The 14,715-nt window shown below is 35.5% G+C and overlaps 2 protein-coding genes across 3 annotated transcripts in view; one reads left to right on the forward strand and one right to left on the reverse strand.

Annotated features, from left to right (window-relative positions):
• Positions 1-9,820, forward strand: part of LOC579964 (calcium-binding mitochondrial carrier protein Aralar1) — a 21,569-nt gene extending 11,749 nt beyond the window's left edge. For both annotated transcript variants that reach the window (XM_011663558.2, XM_011663559.2), the window contains 7 exons: positions 112-267; positions 1,687-1,820; positions 2,373-2,513; positions 2,965-3,103; positions 4,106-4,264; positions 4,959-5,049; positions 5,482-9,820. In XM_011663558.2, the coding sequence (XP_011661860.1) occupies positions 112-267; positions 1,687-1,820; positions 2,373-2,513; positions 2,965-3,103; positions 4,106-4,264; positions 4,959-5,049; positions 5,482-5,653 (992 nt within the window). In that variant the 3' untranslated portion in view covers positions 5,654-9,820. The remainder of the gene's footprint in view (positions 1-111; positions 268-1,686; positions 1,821-2,372; positions 2,514-2,964; positions 3,104-4,105; positions 4,265-4,958; positions 5,050-5,481) is intronic.
• A 2,710-nt stretch (positions 9,821-12,530) lies between these two features.
• LOC755676 (dual 3',5'-cyclic-AMP and -GMP phosphodiesterase 11A) overlaps positions 12,531-14,715 on the reverse strand; it is an 87,982-nt gene continuing 85,797 nt past the window's right edge. The window contains exons 19-20 of the mRNA XM_001191221.4: positions 14,361-14,444; positions 12,531-13,211 (exon numbers count right to left, since the gene is read on the reverse strand). Of these exons, the coding sequence (XP_001191221.2) occupies positions 13,071-13,211; positions 14,361-14,444 (225 nt within the window). The 3' untranslated portion in view covers positions 12,531-13,070. The remainder of the gene's footprint in view (positions 13,212-14,360; positions 14,445-14,715) is intronic.

The raw sequence follows: 14,715 nt of genomic DNA on the forward strand, positions 1-14,715 counted from the left end.
GAAAATTAATTAAAGAAAAGTCTATCAGTGTGTAATTTATGTAAAGTCAATTTGTAATGATTTGTTGTAATTTTAATGATTTCAAAACCTTTCAATATGAAATTATTCCAGCTACGGGAGCCACAGCAGTCTATCCCATCGACCTGGTCAAGACTAGAATGCAGAACCAGAGGAGCGGTCAGATGGTGGGTGAACTCATGTACAAGAACAGCTTTGACTGCTTCAAGAAGGTCATCAGGCACGAAGGGGTCTTTGGTCTATACAGAGGTGAGGGCTTACAGATCAGGGGTCAAGTGCGGTGTTATAATAATAATAATAATAGCTAGTTCTTATATAGCGCTTTTCAGGACCGAAGGCCCTCTCAAAGCGCTTTACAGATATATATATTATTACCCTGGTCATAGGATTCAGGCTTACCCGCACACAATGTATTCAGGGGGGTGTTTCACAAAGACTAGTTGGACTCAACTATGGCAGGCTGTTCATGCCACTGTTTGCTCTCACCATTATGATCTTTAGATAATATAATTTCCTTCAAATAATGAATTATCCACAAATGAAAATTCTGTAGATTTGTGACCATGGATTTGTACGTCCTTGAGAGACCAATGCCAGTAAATTGTGAGAAAAAATAGTGCCATGAACGGCCTGCCATAGTTAAGTTAAACTTAAAGTCGATCTTAGTCTTTGTGAAACACTCCCCTGGTTTCAGGAATCCATATCGTTCCTGTTTTCAAAAAGTGACGGTACGGAGGAAAATCTGCATGCAAAGTGTATGTGATTTTCATTCACTACCGTCACTTCGTGAAAATAGGGACGATATGTCACTGACAGATCTTCATTGATACTTCATGCTGTGTATACATTATTTGACTTAACAGATTACATTGAAAATGTGTCGTTGGTTAAGGGTAAATGATTTCTGGGTCACCACAATCTTTATTACCTATTAGGTTTGCAGGCATTTGCCAGTCATCACCAGATGTCTTTAAAACCTTATGTCCAATGTCTTGTGTGTGAAAGAGCCAAATCAAACCATCAGTTTTTAACCTTATCCGTTTAGACGAAGTGGTACGGCCAGTCCACAAATTGATTTATGAGATACTGAACTGTCACTTGCTGGGCTTGGAAAAACAATGAACAAACGTAAAGGGGAAGCTTGACAGATGACGCGTGTCATATTAAATAGTTCATAAAACCATCTCTGAAGGCTCTAATGAGCTATTTTTTTTTCCAAACATGTTTTAATATTACTCTTTACAGGATAATGAGACTTAAAGGGCTGAGTTTTATTCTCCTTTAATAGAATAGACACTTTCAATTTTTCATACCACTTATTCATTTTCATTATTCTTGCAAACTATTATAATTTTGTTCAAAGTACAAATTTCAATGTTGTTGAAAAAAAAACATTTCATAGTTGCAGTCTGAGCATGAGCAGATAAAGGTCATTGCAGACCAACTTGTGAAATACACAGAGACAAAATTCTGGATACGTGCTCATGAAAGTTATGTAATCATTATTCATTTATGCACAAGCAGTGCACTCCATGATACAAAGCTGGAAATTTTCTTTGAAAAGGGGAAACTAAGGCTATTTATGTAGCACCTCCATCATGTTTTGAAGATCTGTGGATATTTGGGGTCATTTGGGACATGTACTAATCGTGATGTGGTCTATTGCAGGTCTTCCACCTCAGCTGATTGGAGTAGCACCTGAGAAAGCTATCAAGCTAACCATGAATGACTTTATGAGGGACAAAGTCAGGAGAAAGGATGGCACGTTTCCAGTCTGGGGAGAGATGCTTGCAGGAGGATGTGTACGTATTACTACATCAATAAATATTACATTTTTTTACATACAAAATATTCTCAGGTCAGTCTTGCTACACTGTGAGTCATGGGTTCAGATGTATGAACTCTATTCTATCAGTACCTGTTTGCTGAATATTATATATGGATATTTAATTCTTATTCTGTCTTTCTCTTTATCCTCTCTGACCTTTCTATCTATGATTTACCCCACAGTTTTTATTTTTCCTTTTTTTTTTGGGGGGGGGGTTTTCCTGTGTGTGCTCAGAAATATCTTTTGAATATTTTGTTTACACTTCGTTTTTCTTATGCCAATTTTTTTTTCTCTCAATTATCTTGAAATTGTTAAAATCAGAAAGCAGGTTCATTTTATAGTTGCTGAGATTCAGACTATTCATAGAGCATTTTGCTGATATATTTTATGTTAACCTTTGACATTTGATGGGCTGGTGAGTCACAGCTGATGTTCAACAACTGTTAGAACTTGTTAAGTTCAGACTAGACCCAGAGTATATTTTTTTATAGTTTTATGTTTCCCTTTAAACTTTGACCTTTGACAGGCTGGTGGGTCACAGGTGATGTTCACCAACCCTTTAGAGATTGTCAAGATTAGACTGCAAGTAGCCGGTGAGATTCAGACAGGTCCCAGAGTATCTGCCATCACCGTTCTGAAAGATCTTGGTCTCTTTGGACTATATAAGGTAAGAAAGGCCAAAAGCATGTACCGGTACTGTATAGACACTACATATTTTTACATATTTTTTATGCACAATAAAAGCATATAATTTCAGTTTCGCTTTAAACAGAAATTATTTAAAGAAATGGTATTAAACTACCTCATAAACTATCTTGCAGAAATTAAAACCACTGACTTGTATTTGAATTGCAATGTTCACATGAGAAATCACTATTGCAGGGTTAATATTTTTTTGCAAAAACGACTGAATGGTTGGGGGGGGGGGGGAAGAGAGGGGGAGGGGAAAACAGAGCAATAGGAACATCTTCTGCACACTCCCCTTATTATTATTAAATAGCATTTCATTCATCAAATAAGACTGGTGACCCCTTAAACAATGCCAGTCATTATGCTGAGCCACTTGCATGCAACGTAAATTGACTATCTTTGTCTTGTTTTGATTTCTTGCGTGTCAGGGGTCGAAAGCCTGCTTCTTGCGTGACATCCCATTCTCAGCGATCTACTTCCCGACTTACGCTCACCTCAAGAAATACTCTGCCGACAAAGATGGTCACAACTCGCCTCTTTCCCTTCTCGTATCTGCTACAATCGCTGGTAAGATGTCTGTCGCTCTTATCGTGTCATATGTCATGATTTAGTTGCGGGAGTTTTACATTGTCTGCCTCCTTTTTCTTCAGTTTAGATAGCTATTAAGGGGTAATATTATATTTGTAAAGCGCTTAGAGACATTTGTATTAAGCGCTATATAAAAATTTAATATTATTTATTTATTTTGAGGGATACAGGTGACATGTTCCCACATTCTCACATATTACAAAAGTCAGGAACACATCATTTTGAATGTTGCCGTCCACCCTCCCACCAACTCAAATATATCACCTTCCATTTCTGTAATTTAATGATTAGCTATAACTAAAAAGTATAAATAAATAAATAAAAAGTGTCTATTTAAAAACAAACGTTGAGTACATGTCTACATAAAACTTGTTTGTTGTTGTATGTTGGCAAACTTTAATTTATCCATAGTGTATAAAGCATCTCTGTGGTCGGAGTCCATCTTGCAAACATCAGTTGTTTTTTCAGGAAAGCTAGAGCAACTATGCTGCAAAGATATGAATTCAATTTGATAACATTAGTCTACTTGTCTTTTAAAATATGATGCAAAGTGATGTTAAAGGGATCCGGTAACTTTGTCTCAGATCAAAATCCTGGATTTAGCTCATGCTGCAATGATAATTATAAACCTTTAGGTCAGTCAGGAACCTCATGACTTTTACAAGCCGATTGCCTCTCTGAATATCAAGATATTTATGATTCGAAATCGAAACCAAATTTCGCGTTCACCTAACAGTTTTCATGACACTACAGTCTATTGGGGAAAACTAGTATTGTAAAAATTGGTCACTCAAAGACTTTTACTTTTTTAAGGCACTTCTTGATCATTTTGAAGCATGATTTTTTTTTAGGGCTTCAATATTGCACCATATCATAGACACTGATAACACATAGGGCTATGCATCTTAACATTTAACATTGTTAAACGATGCCTTTAAGAAATGTCTAGAAACTCAAATTCGACATGTTTTGTTTGATCAGGTGCACCTGCTGCGTACTCTGTCACACCCGCCGATGTGATCAAGACAAGACTACAGGTGGAAGCAAGACGAGGTCAGACCACGTACAACGGAGTGATAGATTGTGCTAGGAAGATCTACAAACAAGAGGGTTTCAATGCATTCTGGAAAGGAGGACCCGGTAAGGATATTTTATTTTTATTATTATGTATTTGGCGTCACCTGAGCCTGGGAGGTTGAAAGGGAACTGAATCACTGCAACTCCTGGATCTCTCCTCCCAAAATAAATAATTGGGGGTGTGCAGGTAGTCCACTAAACCGGGGTTTCCCCTACTCTTATACAAATAGGGCAGTGGGTTCTTAACGTGCAAAGGTGGTGACTCTCCTGTACACGGGGCCTCCATTTAACGTCCTGAGTTGAATGTGGGTGACCTGAATTTAACCAAATTTGATATGAAGGTACATGGTATCAAAACACAGCCTAAGTTCAATTTCTGAGTATGTAGGTCAAAGGTCATAGCTCATTAAATATACGAATCTGGTTTCCGATCCATAACTTTGGTATTGATTGACGGATTTTAATGAAATTTGATATGAAGGTTCATGGTATCAAAACACAGCCTAAGTTCGATATCGGAGTATGTAGGTCAAAGGTCATAGCTCATTTAATATACGAATCTGGTTTCCGATCCATAACTTTAGTATTGATTGACGGATTTTAATGAAATTTGATATGAAGGTACATTGTATCAAAACACAGCCTAAGTTCGATATCGGAGTATGTAGGTCAAAGGTCATAGCTCATTAAATATGCGAATCTGGTTTCATAACCAATTCATAACCTGGAAATGTGATTTGATCTCTTCTCTTTCCAGCACGTATCTTCCGATCATCACCTCAGTTTGGTGTTACCCTGGTAACATATGAGCTCCTACAGAGAGCTTTGCCATTAGACTTTGGAGGAAGGTAAGCAGTCATGTCTTTCTTTTCCTTTTTTTAAATTTTTATTTATTTATTCTTTATATCCAGAAGAGGTGATTTTTTAATATTGGGATACAATCTATTGTTTTCATCGCAAATTGTAAACAAGAAAGGATCACATTTAGTCACAGTAGCAATTGATTGTGCAAAATAGTAAGAGAGGGTTTTGTATTTATCATATATATTTTTTATTTTGTAACTATTTTCTTCCTAGAAAGACACATTTTATAGTTCCTCTATCCTGTTTTATAGTTCTATCTGTAATATATTGAACACATTAAATCAATCTACAAAAGAAAGTATATATATATTGATATCTTATTATATAATTCCTCTATGCTACTTTATAATTCTACCTGTAATATATTGAACACTTTTATCCTTAAACTGCCCTCATTGTTTGTTTATTCTCTGTAGCCGACCGGAGGGATCCCAAGTGAAGCTATCCCATCATCCTGCTGACCTACCTCCAGTCAACCCAGATCATATCGGTGGCATGCAACTAGCTGTGGCTACCTTCTCCGGTGTGGAGACAAAGTTTGGTCTCTTCCTACCAAAATTCAGAAACCTGCAGCCGCAAGCGACCTAATCCTACTAGTATGAGTAATGTTTTTTTTAATTTAAACCCAGCTTAGAGCTGCTTATATTCTACTTTTCAAAAAAGTATAGTTTATACGTGTATATGATAAGAGGCAAGTTGGTTTTCTTTCACTTAGAAGGCATGAACGTTGAATGTTCCAGTGCGTGTTGTACGAGAATAGAGTATATACTATATATTGAATTGATCTTTTATATACAGTACACCTTAAAAAGGGGTTTATACGAGCTGAGAGCTATTAAAGGCGACAAACACATGATATGAGGTCATAATGAATCAAGTCTAGTCACATAAACACATGGTGTTATAGCGGTCTTTGAGAAGGTTCATCACAAATGAATTTGACTGTAACTTATGGATAAACTGATGGAATATACACTATATATTGGCCTTTTATATACAGTACACCTTCAAAAGGGGTTTATACAAGCTGATAACTAAGGAGACGATGACATGGGTCATGTGTTTTGATATGAGGTCATAATGAATCAAATCTAGTCACATAACAACATGGTGTTATAGTGGTCTTTGACAAGATTCTTCACAAATGAATTTGACTGTAACCTATGGAGAAACTGATAGAACATATACTATATATTAGTCTTTTATATACATTACACCTTAAAAAGGGGTTTATACGAGCCGAGAGGTAAGGATACAATGACATGGGTCATGTGTTTTGATACAAGGTCATAACAAATTGAATCTAGTAACATAAAAACATGGTGTTAAGGTGGTCTCTGACAAGATACTTCACAAATGAATCTGACTCCTACCTGTGCAGTGAAGTCAATTGAAGGACAAGTTGCTGATAAGCGCTGGGTTTGTGCACTACTGAAATCAAAAGAAACCTTGCTACTAATGAATCGTGGACAATACAGGGCTTTAAGTGACATTGATTGCATGTGATTGAAGTTATTCACTAGTCATTCATAATTAGTTTGTTGAAAGTATATGAAATAATGTCAAAATTTACATTGTTAATGTATGCAGTTTGTTAGTTGAGAAACAGTACAGCTATCTGTTTGTTTTTTAAGCACTATTGTACGATTTGAAAATTAGCAATTGAGACTTATCTTGATATGTTTGAGATTAACTACATGAAATTTCAGGGTTTTTTTTTTTTTTTCCGACAGTATTTAAGTGTAGGAAAGCCATGATAACTCACCAATGGCAGTACATAAAGTGTAATTTCTTTTAATTCATTTGAAGTTTGCCAATCTATGCAACTATATTGTGAATTAGAAATATGTTCTTGTGGTGTACATCTTGCCTTGTAAGGGTCAAGATCAAAATGAGTTTAATGATCGCCAATAATTTTAATTTTCTTTAATTTCTTAATGCGAATGGCTGTTGAGGTTATCTTGTGATATCATTTTATTATTTGCCAAAACCTTTTCTGTGATATTGATAGATTAATAGGCACATAAAGGTTAGATCATATAACCAGAATTGGACAACATCACGGAATGTAATTTGCAGTCTTAACCCTCGTCATGTATCTCCCCTTTTCCCTGACTTTTCTTTTTGGGTGGAGGATAGTCCTCTTCTCTACCTGTCATTTTATCATAATATCTAGTTTGATATTCTACTCTCTTTTATTTATTCTTTAAAGACATTAGAAGGCTCTTTCTCTCTCTCTCTCTCTCTCTTTCTGGATATGAATGATTTCACCCATGAATAGCAGAGATCAAATTGTATTTCGATTGAATTATTAACATTATTTTGTTGATGTGTATTATTTTATTTCCTTACAGATGTGAGATTTAACATGTACAATGCATCTTGATTTTTTAGAACGTAATTTTAAGCATATATTTGCCATCCTTTTAAATTAAGTTGAAATTTACTTAAAACAATTTGAGTTCTCTGTAGGCAGATCGTCACTTTGGAGCCAAAAGTGCATTGACCCTGTGAGAAGGTATATGGGTTAACGCCCTTCTGGCTCCATACAAACAAGATGATCTTTTATAGGGGTGACTATTAAACCAGATATGAATATACCATGCTACAATGGATGTAAAACTAAAGGCTAGATTACAGTTGCTAGTTCTAATACCACATTAAAGCATGACTTTTGTTTAATTGTAGATAGATGAAATTTCTTTATTTTTTGTTAATGCCTAGGTCACAGATGGGTTTGTCATGTTTACAAAATCTTCTTTAGTGATGTGAATTCTTGATTTTTGTATTGTGTGTGATTTACGAAAGCCCTTATGGTACTTTGTCCTCCTTGCATCCCATTGGTCCTGCACACAATTGGTCAAATGCTAACAAAACAAATGAAATGTTATATACTGTAAGGGGATAGACTTAGGTGACTGACATAAACCTAACCCTTGACCCTAAAACTATGCTTGTAGGACCGATGATGAAGATGACCAAATGATTTTCACTTATTACTCTTCTATATATGGCATGTGCTATCTCTTCATTATTTTATCTCTTTGGTTCCTCCAGTATCATAACAAATTTTGATGAATAATATGTGTTTCTTGGATACAATAGTCCCCCCCCCCCCCCTCCCTCCCTTTTAAGCTAAATTGCCAAACGATTTCTAAAGTTGCAGTAATATCATAATGTTACATGGTTAATTTATTACTTCAAAGAATAAAACCAGTGATAGCTATAGTAAAATACCTCGAAACTCAGTTGTTCCCATTGTGAGGGCTGGGCCTTCCACTGTAAGGTACAATATAAGATCAAACTGTATCATTAAAATGTATCAATTTGTTATTATTAAAACATCAGTTTACTTAAGGTATCTAGACTGCATATCACGAGCAGTGTGTTACTGGTTTGACTTGGGATGGATTCAATATGATTCAAATATGAAAACATTTGAAAATATTGAATTATGAAATGTATCTTGCTAGTACTTACCGATACTTTTTCTTTCTTGAATTTGAAGGTCTACAAAGTGGTTACATGCCCAATTTTGTTTCTGTTTCATTCTTTTTTTGACACAATGAATCAGTTGATTGGGTTATTATTGTAAAGAGCTGTTGTAAACAGATAGTGATTGTGTACTACTTCATGGGCATTTATATCAGACTTTTTTTCTTTTTTTAAAATATAGATATATATTGTGATTTGAGTGTTGAGGAAATGTTGTGGCCATGGAATGTCATGGAAGTGTGCTATGTTTACTGACTAGATCAATCAGAAGTTGGTTTCATGGCCTGTATAGTTGGCAAGGAAGATGGGTCGACTTCTTCAGAACCAAAAGTGCATTGACTTGTATCGTGTCATATCACTTCAAGTCTTTACAGAACAGTTTCCAGATATCTAGCTTGTATAATGTTACACAGTCAATACCGTTCTGACTCTTGAGACCTTATCATTGTGTGTTTTTTGTTTTTTTCCTGATGAAATGCTGTGCAGGCCTCATGAAGGGTTTTACAAAGACTTTGGGCTTCCTTAGGGTATGTGTTTAATGAACTGTTGACATTATGACAATTTTTTTTTAAATTTTCAACTTCATTAAGTTCTAGATTGTATTTTACCTGGTACGAGTAGTCAAGGATTTCTTCTTAATGTTGCAAAAACAGGGCCTTTTATGTTTTAGACAGGTGTGGTTTCCTCAGAAGCAGCTACATACAGTGTACTTAAAAGCTTCCCTACATTTAATATGTTGGTGCTCGTTTGTCAGGGTTTCTGTGACACAAAACTACTTGCCAAGAAAGGATAGTTCGCAAAGCCATCGCTCTAGAACAAATACTTGTTATTTTTTGCACCAGCATGTATCCTTAAACATGTGCATTAAGTACCCCTTTCTTACTAAAAAAACCCCTAGCTATTTGGGTGATGGATTTACAGGTAATTGGATTGCTTAGACCCTATAAACCATTGGTATTTATTTAACTCCTAGTCGGGTTCTCTTTGTGTGTGTTGTGACTATTGGTGTAGCATTCTTGACAGCTACATGCCCTCTTCGAGTCTAGTCTTCATTACCTATGATGTGGTGTGTAGCTAGACCTTTTTAACACTATTGTATTGTATCAATATATACAAACTTGGATTGTTTTATGAAAATATATCTAGATGATATTCGATTCTACTACAGCAAAGTTTCTATGATGACCGAGTGATGGAAAAAAGGAAAGGAATAAATTTGCTGCACAGTGCTGTGCTCTTTTTGTACAGACTTGAAAAAAAGCTTGTAAACCTCCATTTGTTTTGAGTATGAAGAGTGTATTTTGAAGTGTGTCATTATTTTATCTTTCTCTTTTTTGTTTTTGTTGGGGAGGGGGGGTCAAAATAATGTATGTATTTGGATACTAGGAGAAACAATATGTCGGTCATATTTGTGTGTAACACAGTCTAACCAATATATTGAATTTACTCATTAAATGCAGAGCTGTGAGCCATTTTAGAGCAAGCGTCATAAGCGTCTAGCCGAGGGAGATATCGGCACTAGACAAAAAAACTATCATCATCATCATCATCATCACCACCACCACCACCATCATCAATATCATGCTGTCATTATCAACATTGTCATCATCATCACCACCAGTTATCATCATCACCACTGTCATCATCTGACATCTTCATTATAATAATCACCATCATCATCAAATAACCATCCAATTAGTCCAATACAATCAAACATGCAACTTATTAATCTGTCATATTTTGCAAGTCGAATGTTGGTTTTTAGCCCTCTCCACAAGCCTTCAAAGGCAGACTACACAAGTCATTTTGAACTTTTGTGGTCATTAATTTATTTCATTATTAAAAGGATGTATTATATATAGTAAGAATTCAAAAAATATCTGCACACAAACACCCACAAAATCATCACACACATATGCATGAAGGTAAGCCACTTTGATTTTATTCCATCTCTTTCAAGTTCCAATCTTATACATCGTTACTGTCTTAGATGTTATATGTTTCAGTATACTTCATCAACTATAGAACATCATACGATGACTGGGAGAATTTTCTCCAATGTAAAATAATATGGGGGCGAAATCAATCATCTAAGAGAATACGTTTCAAGGATTACTATTTGTTAAAAGTGGATGAAATGGTACATAATATCTTCAATTCCAAAAGTGAGTTTTCTGATTACCGGTTTGTAGGTAGGGTTCTTCTTTTGAAATATATCTTTTGCATGAGTCCCAGACTCCAAATAGTTTGCTTATGGTGCTGACACAATTAGCCGATGAACTTTTTTTGGCAGATAAACATGCTTGAGGTAGTTGATTCAATGCTTGACCGAAAAATCAATTTGGTAGTAGGGTGGTCAACAAAGTGTTGCTATAAGCATGTAAAGGGTTATATCATAAGGGGGGTGATAACGTTTCATTGCTTTATACAGCGTAGCCATGAGATAAGGTATGACAATTTTACATGAAATATTAACTGACCAATAAGATATATGAGCCTGTTTACTAGGGGTGTAAGATTTTTTTTATGGGAGGTCCCTTCGCTGTAAGGTTTTCTGGAAAGGATATCAAATTTTTTTAATATCATTTGGAACCATTATCAGTGAATAATTTGAATTTGATAATTATATGATATAATAGTTTGGTATGATAAAGAATGAAAGTTGGTAAACATTGACTGGGATTTTCATAAAAGTATACTATTGACTTAGGGGTGACACACTACAATGTCATCATGCTACAAAAGATCTCAATTATGCTTAAATAATAAAGTTGATTACAAGTCGAAATTATTAAACATATAAATCATCTGTAAACCATAATTTATAATGATTACTTATTGGGAATAAGAAATGAAAGTACTTGTAGGTAATAAAATGTATATGTACATTTATTATAAGTTTGCTTTCTGATATAACAAATATGTACATTCATATTGTTAATAACAATATTCACATCACATTTTATCATTATTCAATTCCACTTTTCAGACTACTCCTCACACGTCTTGACACCTTCTTGAGTCAAAGTTTTGATATTGAAATATTTATTTGCAGATAAATAAGATAATCAGTCGGATTCAGTCCTGAAAATGTGATATACATGTACCGTTTACTCAACTAAGAATGGCATATGTTAATGTTGATTGAAATGGTGATACAGTTTATTTCTTTCGAAGTAGAGAAAATGTGTATACAATTAGCACTGATATTTTGTTTACAAGAGTATTTTGCCTTTTGTGACAAACACATAATTATGATGTGGCATTAAATTATCAATAATCACACTCTTTAACACTCTTGAGTTATTTCCATCCATCATGGCATAACATTTCTGAATTCATCTAAAGGAATTTATTGCTGCCATGACAAATCCATTTTTTTTCTTTTGTATTTACTGTAGCATAGTAGTACGGGAATTTACTTTTCATTAAAAAAAAATATGGATAACTTAACTTTTATCATGGAGATCATCATTGGAGAAAAAGACCCTTGTTATATTAGTATTACAATCATGTAGATTACATACTAATGTTGTATGAAATTACAATGTTCACTCTATTGGCATTTTTTTAATACATTATGCAGTTGAGAATAACCTTGTTTCTTCTTATTTCTTTTTTTTGGGGGAGGGGGGGGGGGGCTGGTGAAGGGGTTTCCAACTGCTTTAAAAATTCTAATTTTTCTTAACATGACAGTTTGTATTTTTAACGTTCAAGACAATTTATATACTGCAGAGTGCAATATCGGGACCCTGTGATTATGCATTTCAGTATGGAATCATAACAAAATGACTCGTTAATTCCAACTTACATTCTGTTTCCGTCTTCATCATTCTCTCTCTCTCTCTCTCTCTCTCTCTCTCTCTCTCTCTCTCTCTCTCACACACACTTTCTGTCTCTCTCCTCTCCTCTCTCCTCTCCTCTCTCCTCTCCTCTCTCTCTCTCTCTCTCTCTCTCTCTCTCTCCCTCTCTCTTTCTCTTTCTCTCACCCTCTCTCTCTCTCTTTCTCTTGCTCATAATTATTGGTTTCAACGAATTTGCCTAATTCCTGTTCGTACACCCTCTGTTCATCAATATGCCCTCATTAAATGGAGGCCCGATGGCTCAGTGGTAGAGCAGTGATCTCGTAACTGAGAGATCCTGGGTTCAAAACCAAGTCGATGCACCAGTGCCCTTTGATAAGGCATTACTCCTAATTACTCAGTCCCTCGGAGAGGACTTCAAGCCATCGGTCACCTGGCTTCTTACTCACAATTTCTTAGCAGTCAGGGTTAAAACAAACCATCAAACAATGTCCGAGTAAACCATTCATTTAATTCCTTCTCAAGGTCCAGAGACTGCCATATATATCGCTTTCAGAGTCTTGATGTAGTATAATCCTTTTCACAGAGTCTTACTGTAGCACGCAGTAGCAATACTCTCTTGCACAAGTTGCACGCAAAGTCATTTAGAGTTCCATTCACTTCCAATTGTTGTGATTGGCTATTGTTCATTCATGATACTTTGGGAACTATACGCTCCCTTGCTTCGAGTTGTGATAAGAGCTTTTTTTCCTTCTCTTCCTCTGTTCGTTGAGGTCGTACCACTTCTGTCTGTTAGCTGTCACACCATCCAGCATAGGTCTGAACTTGACTGACACATGAACGAGAGACTGTATTGAGGGGGAGGAAAATAAAACAGAAAGAATGTGTTAGTATAAGTTGTGTCTCATTACGGAGATACATTTTTTTCACAGGTATATAGTCAGTCACCTGCCTTGGCTTGAACCATTTTGTTTACAGATCCAAATGTTTTAAAACAGAAATCGGTTATCCGTTGCCTCTCCCGGGGGGTATTTCACAAAGATCCTAAGTTGAACTTATCTCTAAGTTGGACTTAACTATTATTATGGAAAGTCGTTAGCATCTTAAAGGTATTTTAAAAGGCATAAAATATTGATTCAAATCATTCATATTTTCTATTATCAAGGAGATGCCATGTTCTTAACGTGGCATTTACAAAAGTCTAAAATACTTGAATTTTCACTTTTGAATATATTTTATTTTAAGGCTACAAATGGTTCTCCATAATTTGTAAGTCCAACTTAGAGTTAAGTTTTACTTAGGATCTTTGTGAAACAGCCCCAGGTCTATCAAGAAGGCGACTGGAAGAGCTACGCCCACATCTTTGAGAAAAAAAACAATCATGTTGGGGGAAATATTATTCCTGCCTCCTCCCTTCCCAGGCCGGACCTAAAATTTCTCATTTGGCGGAAAGAATGAGACCCCTCCCCCTTTATAACAATACTAATTCTATATATCCCAAAGTCAGGAATTATAACAATGTCTGGACCATCGCATCAACGTGAAATGCTACAACAAAAAGCAAACAAACAAACAAACTATATTTAATCTGGGCCCTGTCTTACAGAGAGTTGATATTAATCGCAACTTATTTTCGATTGATATCAATCGCAACTATGTTAATAAACTTGCGATTAATTGGAGGACTTGCGATTGATTTGGATCCATCGCAAATCGTTATAAGCGGGCCCCTTGTCTCATTTGAGTTTCTCTTGTTATCTCAGGGCGAGGTAATTGAGAAAAAAAACTATAACCTACCCAGGCGCGTACGCAGAGGGGGGGGGGGGGGGTTAACCTCCCTCAATTTTTTTTTAATTGTTAAAAAAATATATATATAGCTCTTTCCCCCCCCCCCTCGCTTCTTCAGCGGCTGGCTGAGTCGTTGCGAAATTTTCGGCGCGATTTTCAAATTTTAAAACACCCCCTTGAAAATATCCTGCATATACCACTGAACCTACCTCATAAAGTGGTATACAGACTCCGTCAATGAAACCAAGCTGCATTTCTGGGAGCTCATCTTTTCTGCTCCGGTCGAACATAGACTGAAATAAAAACAAGATCGTGGATAAAGCATTCAAAGTAATTGTTTTATATTGCTTTTCTTTATTCGTTAAAGTTAAACATGAAAAAAAAAATCATACAATGATAATAAATAACAAATTACACTATTAAGAGTAAGCCTTTGTTTCAAAATTTCTCAGTCTTATATGATAATACTATTAATACTGAATTTCTTTTAACTTATTCTTTAAGATAAAATATTAGTTTGACGGTCGAAACAAACTACAATGTTATGTACTCACAAAATAGAGG

Source organism: Strongylocentrotus purpuratus, unplaced genomic scaffold, assembly GCF_000002235.5.
Source record: "Strongylocentrotus purpuratus isolate Spur 01 unplaced genomic scaffold, Spur_5.0 spur5_contig_838, whole genome shotgun sequence".
Classification (NCBI taxonomy): Eukaryota; Metazoa; Echinodermata; class Echinoidea; order Camarodonta; family Strongylocentrotidae; genus Strongylocentrotus; species Strongylocentrotus purpuratus.